Genomic DNA, 13,973 nt, shown 5'->3' on the forward strand with positions numbered 1-13,973 from the left:
ACTGACATTCATTTTATTCAGATGGACTGAAAGTGAACTAATACCACTTGTATATATTTTAAAAAGCATAAGGAGAGTTTAGGAACAGTTGCAGAATGTGAAAAACTGTGAGACACTGGGCATGAAATCACATTAGCAGCCTGTTATTAATGCCAGGGTGAGTCAGGAACCCTCGGAGAACATTGTGAGCTTGCTGTGACCGAGTGCTATTCCATAACATTAGCTATGCAAAGATTCATCTCATTTTGTGAAAATGTGTCAGAAAAACAAAAATATTTGATTAGCATCCATTTGGCAAATGCATCTATTCGGCTGCATACAAATGAGTTCAGATATACTGGTGCATGGCCTGAAATTGTGTAAGGCTGATCGGGAATCTGCAGAGATTAAATCGTTCTTAGGCGTGAAGATTCGGATGTCAGCCATCAATTTAAAGCTGATATTATGTTGTTGTTGTTTTTTTTATCATCCTACACTTTTGTGCACTGTGCTTATTGGATATTATTGTATTTCAAGATTAAAATATTTTTATGAGCTCATTTATACATATTTTTGAGCACTGGATGATTATTATCATTTATATAGATTTGAGCACTGAATGAAACGTCTTAACACACACACACACAGAACACTTCAGAAATCTGCAGCATCCTCGGCAACAAGGCCTGGGTATCCAGGGGGATATTTTCCTTTTCACTGGCTCATTGAAGAGTAGACGCAGATACCAGATATGCCAGAGGAGGCTTGTCACCAACTGTACCATTACAGTGTATTGAAATGGAGTTTAAAAAAGGGGTAAAAACACTCCACACTGATCAGCAGTTATCTAATCATCGATTTTGCTGCATAAGACTTCCCAAAAGCAAGCATGTATTTGCAAATAATTAAATAGTTAAATAGGAATTTTTGGAATCTCAAATTCTCAAACCGGCAGGTGTACAATACAAACAAATATAAAGTATGAGGGATTGTAAGACAGTTTAATAATGACCATTCTGTGTCTATAATTCATAATATTTTATTAAATCAGTTTCAGTAACAAAAACAAATCAGCATCCACTGAAATGCGATCCAATTTGATGATGGCATATAGTAAAGACAGCATGTAGGACATTAATTGCAGAAGCAAGTATTACAGAATATTATGCAGATAATAGATATTCAAGGTAATAATGGAAGTGCTTTAAATGTGTCTATTTTATCATTTATATTTTTGTAAAACTATTTTTTTTGCTTGTTTACAGACATACTGTACTAATATGAATACTTATATTTGCTTTAGCATCAGTATTTAGAAGAAATAGCATGACTGTAATCATCTGAATTATAATCTGCCCATTTCATGGTCATTTTGTGGAATGACCTCTCGTCCCAGTCAGAAGATGTAATCTCTAAGATTATCAAGCAGATATTTTAATCCTGGTCTGTCAGTGTCACAAACACAGAATATGCTGCTTGTGTGATATTTTAAATTAGGTCAGTCATTCACAAAACAGGAAGTGTCTCTCTGAAGAGACAAGGACTAAACACATACTCAGATGTACTGTGTATGCACATAAAACAGTAAAAGTTACCAGGATGCTAAGGGCAAGATGAGATGGGTAAGAACAAAGAACTGGAATTCATTCATGTTCATTGACATCACTGAGGCATTCGAATTCTGTTTCTGTGATTTTTTTTTTTTTTTTTTTTTTTCTCAGGCCGCACTCTGCTTCAGCGGTGTGGACTGGATCCTTCTGACTCAATTTCTCAAAATGGAGAGAAGCTCTGTTCTCGTTTACTGGGGCTGGGCATTCTTCAGCCCTTCAGCCACTGCTTCAGGGAGCAGGAGGTGGGCGGTGATAAATCAGCCACACCCACCTTCAATGTAAGTCACTCTGAATTTTGTAGTAATCCTTTCCAGCCTGTGTGTTCGGACTATCTGGACCTTCTATACTGTCTGCTGGAACATATGGGGTGGTACTAGCCTAGTGGGTTAAACACACTATGAACCAGAAGACCACAAAGTCACAGGTTCAAACCCCACTTACTCCAGGGAGACTGTCCCTGTATCCAAAAATGTTGCTATGGATAAGATTGTCTGCTAAATGCCATAAATGTAAATGCTGTAAATGTAAATATAGCTAAATGCCTTTTTTTACATGACATCTTTAGTGTTGCATGAATTAATTTGCTAAAATAAGAAGCCCTCTCACACTTCTTCCCAGTTGATTAAACATGCTAGAACATCTCTCTGTTACATGGGTATGTTGTGTTCTCAGTGTTCTCACCCTTGTGTGCTTGTATGTTTACTTTAACCTTTTTGGGGTTGATGTTTGCATGGTGACCTATTATCCGTGCCAGTTCTCATTTAATTTGTTAGAAATGATGGGGGCTTTTGCCAGCCAAACCATTTATTAGGGGTAGCATTCATCTACACATACACAGATGTCCGCACACACACACATTTTGCATCTTTGTGAAAATCTATGATGAGAATTATGTATTGTGTCTGTGATGCATGTTTTTGCATGTGTCTGTTTTTAATACAAACCGGGTTCCAAAAAAGTTGGGACACTATACAAATCGTGAATAAAACTGAATGCAATGATGTGGAAGTGCCAACTTCTAAAATTTTATTCAGAATAGAACATAAACCGCGGAGAAAATGTATCATTTTAAGGGAAAAATATTGACATCTGCCATCTCCACATCGGAATATGGTTTGTATTATGTAAGTGTTTTAGTCTGCCTTAATGTAACCATGTCCAAAAACAAAGGCAGTTGACAAAGGCAAATAGTTTAGCTTTTTAATAATTGAAGTATTCCATTATTATTATTTTTGTAAATGGATGGTTTGCCTATCCAATGTAACATTTACTGTAATCGTCACGCTGCATAGAGATTCTACCAAGAACACTTGATGCCAAGAACCCAACAAAAGAAAACTCAATATAAAGGGACAAGCATAAGGAAGGGTAATGTGAACTAAAAGGAGAGCAGGGAAAATAGATGGTAGCTACAAGTGGTGGTGGATGTAACAAAAATTGCTTATTGCTTACTGATTATATTATATTATATTTATTAGCATGGGTCCACACTGATTATTAATTCAGAGACACCCAAGCACTCACACACTCGTTCAAAGACGCTCATACATGTGTCTGCATGAGCCATCTGCTGGTTATGTAAGACCTCCACGTGCCCGGCACGACTGAGGCTTGTGTTCAGATAAAGGGTCTGGGTCAGCGCTGGGCACTGTTGGCTCTTACACACACACTACTCTGCCCGGAGGGACAAGACGTGCTGCTCACTACTGCGTACAAGCCTGGCCTTTTTCTCTCTTCTCTCTCTCTGATTTTGTTTAATGCAAACTGCCCTAAATAACATACACTCACATGGACTCGGAGGTACACACACTGACACCATCTGACACAGACCCAACATATGTGATGATGTAAAATATTATTCTGATTTAATTTTGTCTTGGAAATAAGACAGAATATGATTTTGGCTCTCTCACACACTTCAGTTAATGCAGACAGATGCACGCGCTACACTGTTTTCACAGCCTTCGTGCTAAAGTCAGCCTGTTAAACCCTGCAGTTTATTTTTAGAGGCTCATCAGTCACACATTTAATTTCACAATGACGACTCTGTGCTGTGTGAACACTGAGAGCAGCCAGAACACCAGATCAGATGCCAGCAGTTAAATCATCCTCTCTGTGGAAAGAAGAGATGTCATCTGGACTAATAGCTTCTCAGTGCCATCTCAGTGCTTGACATTACTGGTCTCTAGACCCACATAGTCATTGTTCTCAAGGCAACTTATTTTACAGCAGAAACCCATCTTGTAATGTCTTCTTGTCTCGCCCTCTTGCTGCTTGGTTTCTCTTTCTACTGTTGTCTCTCAAGCTGTCACCTTCTCTCTTTCGTTCAGGAGGAGCAGCTCTATACCTGGGCTCCCATCAGCCCACACCTCCAGCAGTGGGAGCAGCATGATAGCAGGACAACACTGGGGAGAAAACACTCACATCTGCCCAATACTGGACAGTCTACACAGGTGTGAATATGCACATAAAATTTCTTCATCAAGAATACTGATCTGAGGTGGCATCCTCATGTACGTTTTAACCAGCATCTAGTTAATCATATTCGATCCTTTTACTCGGCCTTTCTATTCAATATGAATGTAATTATTACAAGCAATGACTTCAGCAAAATGAAAATAATCAATCAATTAGAGACGAATAATATATACTAAAGTTAAAGTGTAAATATCTGTTATCTTTGACCTACCGAATTCAACTGTAACCAGCTAACAAATATAATTGCCTCACTCGATGTGGGACAAATATGAGTTATTTATTTAGAATTTAAGATTTGACTTGGACTGTATAGTATGGTAGAGCACGGTGGATCTGAAGGTCAAAACACAACAATATTTCAGATTACACGAAGGGTTTGGACAATTATTCCTGAAATGTCATTGTTTTTTCTGAAATGTGGTTGTGTTTTGACCTTCAGGACCTTTGCAGTAGAGGCTCCTATTGCTCTGCAGCATCAGTGATCCATTGAAAATTCTGCCAAAATATTTATTATCACTACTGTTCAAAAATGCCATAATATACCACTGGCAGAAACCAACATTCCAGCACTGATTACAGGAACCTCAGCACAACTCTACTACTTCCAAATGCCAGTTCCTTTCTCTTTTAACTTTCTTTGTTCTTACATCTAATTCACATGGGGTGAGGAACCATTAAAAAACACATGCCTGAGGCACTGGCTATTAGGCTCAGATTCTAACATGGTAGACCCAAGGCAATAAGGCCTTTGCTGGCTCCAAAGGTTTAAACAGCTATCATTATTCATTTCACCAGATTATACAATTAGGTAAAGTACAAATTTTCTCAGCATGAAAGGGGGATAATGGGTCTTATTTACAGACAGTTATTTTGACACTATTTTTACTGCAGTGTACTTTTTCAAACCAGCAATACAAAATGAGAATAAAAAAAAAATCTATTTTCACATATCTTTCCCATATGTGTGTTTCAAGCATATGTGTCTGAGTTTATATAGTCATTCATCAAAATGTCTGCTAGGCTGTGTCAGGTACTATTACATTACCCACTCTAAATACTGGTACAAAGAAAGCTTTGCTGTTTTTACATTTCTGTGTGGTATGTTGCACTCTTCAAATGTGCAAGCTTTATACTATAAGTACAGCATGTTTACTTTCAATGTTCACCCTGCTCCTATAGCCAATTGATTAATGGACCCCTGTCAGACGCATCATTTCATGTTCTTTGATGATGATGATGAAACCCATGTCACTAGTCACTTGTACCAGTGAAAGACTGGCAATCAATTTCCATTAGAAAACCATACATATACACAAACATCACATTATAGGCAGGTCAGGGAGACAGGGGATATAAGGAAGAACAGAGAAAAATGGAATGGGGATAGAAGAGGTAAATTAAAAAAACAGCCCCCAGACTGTACTTCAGTAGAGAGTACATTGTAAGTGAATATGAAATGAAAAAGTACTTTTAAAGTACTTTAAACCACTACATGCACGGAAGGCTTATGGAATGCTTGTGATTAATTAATTGTTAAAGTTGTCATAATGGGAGTCACATATCATGTAGCAGTTTGATATTTCCATCAATATTATACATTCTCCATAAATATCGTCCTGCACATAATATAGATTTCCAGCAGAGGGAAGCATTTGGACACCAAAAATTGAAGAGCCATTCAAGTAAAGCTTTTTTTTTGTTGCTGGGGCATACTCATATATTTAGTCAGTTCATTCATTACTCAGTTGATTGAGGTGAAATGAACTGTATTGTGATTTTCAGCATTATCTGCTCAAGTTCTGGAAAAGTGTAACCTAATAGCGTCATTCAGTGACACTCAACGCGAGCACTGAAAGCTCAGCCCTAACTGCATCCAGACTTTGGTGTAGGGTGTGTGTGAGTACATTTTCGTCTACATGTGCATTTTTGAATGTGTGTGTGTGTGCTGACATGTGTGCACGAGTGCATGTGTGTTGAAATCCTGGTCTCTGCCTATTGCCTTTGAAGCTGTTTGAAGCTTTAATCGCGGAAGGCCATCCACTCTACGAGACTCTCTGGCTCGGCTTTGTGGAGCCCAAGGAGCCAAAATGTGCGAGTCTAGACTTTTGGACTTCCGTAACCCGTCTCATATGGGCGTGTAACCCAATCGTTCCTCTGTTGTGTTTTTCCGCCTTTCTCATGGGATGTGGCGAGTCGCCTTCATTTGGTTTGTCATCATTCCCTTAGTCCGGGAAATAGTGGTAGATTTCCCGATCAGCCAAAGTGTTTTTATTTACTTGTGGGTCACCACATGCGTGCCTTGTTCCTACATTTGGAAAATACCCCCCTTCCTCCTCCTTAAACTATTAGTCTGGTCTCATGGGAAATGGCTCCATTGCTTTTAAACCAGGTTCCTACTAAACGTGCACAGTTTTCTGCGAATCTCACAATTATTCATTGCAAATCCTGACATTTTCTTTCATTTATTGTCTCTGTTTTTGAAGAGTATTAATGTCCTAATCTCCTTTCTATACTTCACTCCAAACAGGGTATATCTGTGTTAGGATCTGGGAGGCTTGAACATGGAGAATCCAGCAACCTCCAGCAACTGCAAAGGACAGTAAAGGAACTGCGGGATAAAATATCTGATCTGGAAAAGCAGCAGGCCTCCCTAGAGAAGGATTTGTACAGTAGGGAGCAGGTTGTGGGAGAGGATGTAAGAGATTCCAGGGTAGAACCCAAACAGAAGCTGGAGGGAGGAGCTCACAGTGTGCAAGAGGCCAAATCCACCCAGACCTCCCCAACAGAAGAGGCTTTCAGGTTCCAAGTGCCTACTCCTGCCAGCTCAGAGCAGATAGTGACCTGTACATGCCTGAGGTCACAGCAGGGATCAACGCTTCCTCCTCCTCCTCCACCTGCATCCACAAGTGGTCCACAAATTCACCTACCGCCTCCTCCTCCTCCACCACCACCCCTGCCTCTTTCTGAGCAGAGAGCTTGTTGCCCTCCTCCACCGCCTCCTCTCCCAGGGTTTGGCCCCGCCGCACCTCCACCCGGTGTGGGTATTCCTCCTCCTCCTCCTCCACCTCCACCTCCTCCACCTTTGATAGGAGGTCCCCCAGCCCCTCCCCCTCCCCCTCCAGGTTTTGGACCCGTTCCTCCACCACCAGGGCCTGGAAGTATACCTCCACCTCTCCCACCAGGGCTTTTTGCTGGAGCCTTATCCCAGGAAGCAGCCCCCCTTAAGGCTGCCATTGAGCCTCCAAAACCCATGAAGCCTCTATACTGGACCAGGATCCAGCTACATACTAAAAAGTAATTCATACCCCTTACTGGCTACCTTGTGTGTGTGTCTTCTGGTGGTTTTGTATTTGTTCTGGCCTACTGGCGTGTGTGTAGTTGCCTACTGATATGAGCATAACTGTATCAACAATACGATTCACTTTAGCCAGAACATAATGGTTTATAGAGGTCATGTGCAACTGCTTGATGAATGACACATGTAGCTTTTATTCATCACAAGCCCTTATCCCTGAATAAGCCAGACAACATGGTGCACTGAGTTCATACACCCCAAAGTGGCAGACTCCATCACTCCTACAGCACTACTCCCTGCTTTAAATTACCACCGTAAAGTTCATAACTGTTAATGCAAATATAAATGTCAATTAAAGGATCTGAAAGCCCTTGTCGGCACGGCGCCATGGCCCGTGCCCAGGCTCCCAGTTAACAGGCTAATAGCTAAATTACATGGAGAGAAGCCACAGGGGCTCAGATGTGCAATGAATTTACTGAATCTGATATGGATCAGTGGTTCTAGCCCATTTCAAATGGTTCCCTGCTCAGCTAGAGGAAAGACAGAGTGAATCCCAGTGTAAAATGAGGGGAAGATGTCAGGCGCAGTGTGGTCAACCACTCTCAGAGTGGGAACAGATGCCGCGGACCGAGTCTCTCTCTCTCTCTCTCTCTCTCTCGCTCTCTCTCACAGACACTGCAGAAGGCAGCTTCACTAGTGCTCTGTGGCGCACGTTCTTACTGGGAGAAAAAAAGAGAAGCAAATAAAAAAAAGGAGCTAATTTGTGAGCCTTTTGTGTGTTAGTTGTTGCATGTAGTTACATTAGTCACATTCCAAATCTGCACGAAATTAGCTGCATGAAAAATAGATTTCCTCACAGATCTGACACTGAGAAGCTTTTCCATTGCTTTATCTTTATTTTTTAAAATAAAACTGCAACAGTAAATCAGCAGTGGAAAGTTAGGTGATGAAGTAGAAGTGTAACACTGAGCAATAGTATTTAATTTGCATAATAAACCAATAAAAATAGTCTAGCTCTTCTTCTGTGCTCTTTTGTCCTCAGAGAGTCAAATTGTCCCGTGGTGTGGGATAAGATTGAAGAGCCCTCCGTGGACTTCGATGAGTTTGTCGAGCTTTTCTCCAAAAGTGCAATGAAAGAAAAAAAGAAGCCTATATCTGACACTATCACCAAATCCAAGGCAAAGCAGGTAAAGCAGTCAGTGATCCTGCACTTATTCACTCACTATCCATTCCTGGGGATCAGGGCTGGGGGTGGGTGGAGGGCGTACACTCACACACTCACACCTATGGACAATTTAGAGTTGCCAGTTCACCTGGCAGAATTTAGATGCATAAAATAAGACGTCACATGCAGTCTGTGTCTTTCACCATGCACTAGCAAACAAGCCATGCAATAGCAAACACACTCAAAGAAGGAATATTTCACAAAATTGTCCATATCACTCTAATGGAAAGTGTGGGTTTTACATTTACATTTGCAGCATTTATCAGACGCCCTTATCCCCCGGAGCAACTTAGGGTTAAGTGTCTTGCTCAGGGACACGATGGTAGTAAGTGGGATTTGAACCTGGTCTCCTGGTTCATAGATGAGTATGTTACCCACTAGGCTACTACCACCCCTGTTTTGAGTGAATCTTCTATTGTCTTGGTGAGGATGTACTTAAACTCGTCCATTTCTAATTTTAATTTCGATTTATTAATATGAAAAATCATTTAAAAAGGAAGAATAATTCATGTGATACAAGTCTTTGTGATACATTGAAAAACAAATTAAATTGAAATCTATACATCCATGGAAGATATAGTAAATGCTTTTCTGATAGAGATCTGAGTGCTGAAGTGTCAGCCAGGAGGGAACACATGGAAAGCCAGAGTTCTAATGATGTGGTCCACTGAGCTGAAGTTTGGTTCTGTAGCGCAGCAGGCTGGTCCTTTCACGTTGCTGGGGAGCGCGGCGTTCATGTTTGGAGTGGCGGGCCTCCTGCGGAGCGGTGGCTTTGGATCCGGATGGGGGCCTTTGAGTTGGTTCCATCTGCAGGAAACGCAGGAAACTCACAGCCTTAATTATGTGGCTTTTTTTTTCTACCCTGAGCGCAACGAGGCGAGAAGCCCAGTGACTGGCGCACGGCGCTCTAGCAGCGGTTACCACAGGAGACCGTGAGTGGTTCTGGAAGTGACGTGGCTCGCGGTGCGGAGGGTTTTCCCCCAACCACCGTACTGGTGTGATATTTGTCACTGAGTGCGTGAGTGGCACCAGCAGACCTCTGTCCTTTAAACCAGATTAAGAATAAACAAGTCACACTGCAAAGCGGTGTTTCTGTGGTGTTATAATGTCATTTTTTTATAGTATGGAGTGTAATGCTGAACATTAGTGTCTTATCGATATAAAATTGGTATTCTTTCCATATCCCCTCTCACATTTTTTTTTCCTCTCTTGAGGACTTTCTCTCACTCACTCTTTGTTCTCCCCTCATTGTTTTTCCCTTCTGCACAGAGCTAGAGTGATTTCACTGCATGCCTGGCTCGGGTTTGGAGACACAGTGTTTTCTCTGTTGCTGTGGTCGCTGTAATGCTAGGAACACGGGAGCAATTTGTGTTGCGTTCCAAGCATTGCGTTCGCAGCGTTTACGCGAACGAGTCACATCACTGGTACAATTTCTAAATCATATACGAAGAGTCTGAGACACCAGCATCATCTTACCACGTTCCACGGTCTTCTCCTCGCTGCCTCGTGCCTCCACCAGAGTGGGAGGCATGAAGCCTGTTCTCACAGTGCTGCAGCCTCAGCATCAGAGCGCCTCGAAGCCTGAGTAAGCAACTCGTACTGTTAATGTGCAGTTTGGTTGCATTTAGTGGTCAGCGTGTAAAATACTCCCTACAGACAGCGCCGTATGGAGGTAATGACTCCCCCTCTCTTTCTGTGCCAGCGGCTTTCGGGTAAACACTTAATTATAGGGAGTGGAGCTGTAATGCATTGCACGCAGTTAAGCGCAGTCGTGTTTTGAATGTGTGCCTGCATGTCCCATGCGAACCACATTATCAGAGGGCATCCAGGTTCCCTTTGAATCTTAATATTCTGCTATTTTTTATGCAACATGTTCAGATTGCTCTTGGATCTCTTAAATGGTTTTCAAACCTTCTACCCCCACACCAAGATGCCTGATTTGAAGAGCTTATCAACAAACGGCGAAACCGTACATCAAAATAACGTCAGTGGACAGATTTATTACTTGCATAATGTTTGTGGAGACTCTTTGGCCAGACTCTGGGGCACAGAAAGCATTTTTTGATGTGAACACTTAACATGAAAGACAAAGAGCAGTAACTCCAATAGATTTTTCATGGCTTCAGCATATTTGAAGGAAACTTTCTCAAATGTTCTTTGAAATATAAAAGAAAGAGCCAGGAGTTTTAATCCACTCTCAGATAAATAAAACAAAACAAGATTGTGATATATTGATCTTATAACAAACATAAAAAAATACTTCAATGCAGCACAGATTCATTGCATCCTTCTCAGCAAGGTTTGGAACCCCTTCCTGCATCATTTCATTTGTGTTAATTATTTTTTTACACACACATACACATACACACACTAAAATACATGTGTGTGTGTGTGTGTGTGTGTGTATATGTGTACAAAAAATGGGGTCTGGGTCTGAAAGTCTATCTGTTGTGTGTAAAAGTGACAATATGTTGTGTCAAAAGACACTTCATGGGTGTTATAACCAACTGCTTCCATCTCTCTCTGGTCTTTATAGGTAGTGAAAATCCTTAGTAACAAGCGTTCTCAGGCAGTTGGGATCCTTATGTCCAGCCTGCACTTAGACATGAAGGACATCCATCATGGTGAGATTTCCCACACTTCTATCAGACTGTGTGCCATGTTCTACATGCATGTATTTTGTTGTCATTGTGGATTAGATGTTTGACTGTATTTGATGTCTCAATAAGGAAGGATGGATGTCAAATATACATGAATGTGCATTAATGTGTTTAATGGTGTCAGCAATAATAGCTTTTGAAGACCATGATTAATCCTCACAAACAATATAAAATATACTGACATTTTGTACCTGAGAACTCACATTCACAAGCAGGCAGCTCCATTCGTGGAAACAATTTCCGTTCCCTCTGGGTCTTATTATGGAGCTCTTTAACACTGCTCAAAAAAATAAAGGGAACCCTTAAAGAACACAATGTAGCTCGAAGTCAATCACACTACTGTGAAATCTAACTGTCCACTTAGGAAGCAACACTGATGACAATCAATTTCACTTGCTGTTGTGCAAATGGAATAGAAAACAGGTTATCAAGTCATCCCCAATATGTGGTGGTGGCGCACAGCCCTCCATGTGCTTGCCATGGATAGCTGACTGCCATTAGGTACTGAGATGATCCTCAGACCCCCTGTGATACCATAGGCTGGTGCGGTTGGCCATGGGTTCCTCCTAATGCAAGACAATGCTGGACCTCATGTGGCTGGAGATGAAGGCATTGATGCTATGGACTGGCCCACACGTTCCCCAGACCTGAATCCAACTTGAGCACATCTGGGACATCATGTCTCGCTCCGACCACCAACGCCACGTTGCACCACAGAGTGTCCAGGAGTTGGCAGATGCTTAAGTCCAGGTCTGGGAGGAGATTCCTCAGGAGACCATCTGCTACCTCATCAGGAGCATGCCCAGGCGTTGTAGGGAGGTCATACACACTACTGAGACCTCCATGGCTTCATTAATGTTATTTCCATCTAAGGTTTTTGTGTGATTTTGTTGTCAGCACATTCAACTGTAAAGTATTCAATAAGAACATTTCATTCATTTAGATCTATTAGATCCCTTTATTTTTTTTAAGCAGTGTATGTATGTGTTGGTACAAAAAGGGTTTTTCACTCTTTGTTATATTGCAGCCATTTGCTAAAGTCATTTAAGTTCATTTCTTTCCTCATTAATGTACACACAGCACCCCAGAACACATTAAAACATTGACATTTCTGGTGATTTATTAACAAAGAAAAACTGAATCAGACCAGAGAATTTTATTTGTCACAATCTTGGAGTCCTTCATGTGTTTTCTGTCAAACTCCATGCAGGATTTCATTTGTCTTACACTGAAGAGAGGCTTCCATTGGGCCACTCTGCCATAAAGCCCCGACTGATGGAGGGCTGCAGTGATGGTTGACTTTCTATAACTCCCTCCCATCTACTGACTGCATCTATGGAGCTCAGCCACAGTGATCTTTGGGTTCTTCTTTACCTCTCTCACCAAGGCCTGTCACACCCGATAGCTTTAGTTTTTCTTTGTTAATAAATCTGCAAAAATGTCAACAATTCTGTGATTTCTGTTAATATGGGGTGCTGTGTGTACATTAATGAGACAAATTATTATAGCAAATGGCTGCAATATAACAAGAAGTGAAATATTTAAGGTGGTCTGAATACTTTAATACCACATAGTCCACTCTATTGCCTGCACAGGTTTCTGTGTGTTCTTTGTTACTGGGTAGCAAATTGAGCCTCACCTTCTTCTCTGCTTTTTTCTTTCACCCTGCTTTCCTCTGTTTCCTGTGGGTGTCACTTCCTGTCCTTTCTGCCATGATTTGGATAGTTTTTTTTTAATCACCTTAAATTTGCCCTGGTCACAGTCAAATCAGGTCTACCTGACATCCCACTGTCTCATTTCATAAATCAGGATTTCACAAGTCTCATATTTAGAACAAACGTAGATAAATGGCATCCATTTCGATTTCTTTTGTAAGTGTGGTGGTGAAGTGCTGATGCAGACAGAGCTTAGAGTGCAATGTCCTTGTTCAGAGGTCGCCAACAGGTTTGAGTTAAGAAGGCAACTCATGGATCTCAGCCGCTGTCTGCTATATGAACTGGAAACACTGAGGAGGCAATTAGAGCACATCCTCTCTCTGTTATTATCTCCTGATTGCGGCTCTCTCCATTCGTCACTTGTTTGTCTAAACATTCGCTGTGTGATTAGCGTTTTGGTGACACTCATCTAAAGGAAGACTCTTCCTGGCCCTCTCCGTCCATTCATCCTTGGCAGAGGTAGGGGAGACGAAGCCGTCTCATCATTCCACATGATTTAAATATTAGTCTTGTCTTTCAGCATGCAGATTTTCATTCTGCCGTGTATGTAGTGTGGGAAGAGGCGGTTTGGGATGTGGACAGTTGGATGGGATAAACATGAACCTCAAACATAAAACTCACAAACGTCCATCACTGATAGGCTACCACTGGCCATATTCAGGGATGGGATGTAACTGGATGCATGAAATGAAAATACATATTAAGAATGCAAAAGTGCCTAATAGTTTTATCTATGAGTCACCTGACCACCGACTTGCTCCTTTGATCCCAATTTTTGTGAGCAAGAATTCTTTATTTTGTTGCCCCAAGAGGACCGATCCTGTATCGAGCAATTATGTACTGGATAAATTATCATAATGTAATGTAATGTAACAATAGGCTCTAGATTACAGTTTACAATACAGTTTTTAGAATACAGTAACTTTAAGATTATACCAAAAGAGATACTTATGCAAAATAAAAAAAAAATTAAGGCCACTGTTTTGAATTGGCACTAAGCACAGCACTACA

At 41.2% G+C, this 13,973-nt stretch overlaps 1 protein-coding gene across 1 annotated transcript in view; it reads left to right on the forward strand.

Annotated features, from left to right (window-relative positions):
• Nucleotides 1-13,973, forward strand: part of fmn2a (formin 2a) — a 40,544-nt gene that overhangs the window by 3,833 nt on the left and 22,738 nt on the right. Inside the window, exons 3-7 of the mRNA XM_028988196.1 lie at nucleotides 1,701-1,867; nucleotides 3,920-4,042; nucleotides 6,595-7,361; nucleotides 8,405-8,549; nucleotides 11,124-11,211. Coding sequence (XP_028844029.1) covers nucleotides 1,701-1,867; nucleotides 3,920-4,042; nucleotides 6,595-7,361; nucleotides 8,405-8,549; nucleotides 11,124-11,211 — 1,290 coding nt within the window. The remainder of the gene's footprint in view (nucleotides 1-1,700; nucleotides 1,868-3,919; nucleotides 4,043-6,594; nucleotides 7,362-8,404; nucleotides 8,550-11,123; nucleotides 11,212-13,973) is intronic.

The sequence above is a fragment of the Denticeps clupeoides genome, chromosome 8 (genome assembly GCF_900700375.1).
Source record: "Denticeps clupeoides chromosome 8, fDenClu1.1, whole genome shotgun sequence".
NCBI lineage: Eukaryota > Metazoa > Chordata > Actinopteri > Clupeiformes > Denticipitidae > Denticeps > Denticeps clupeoides.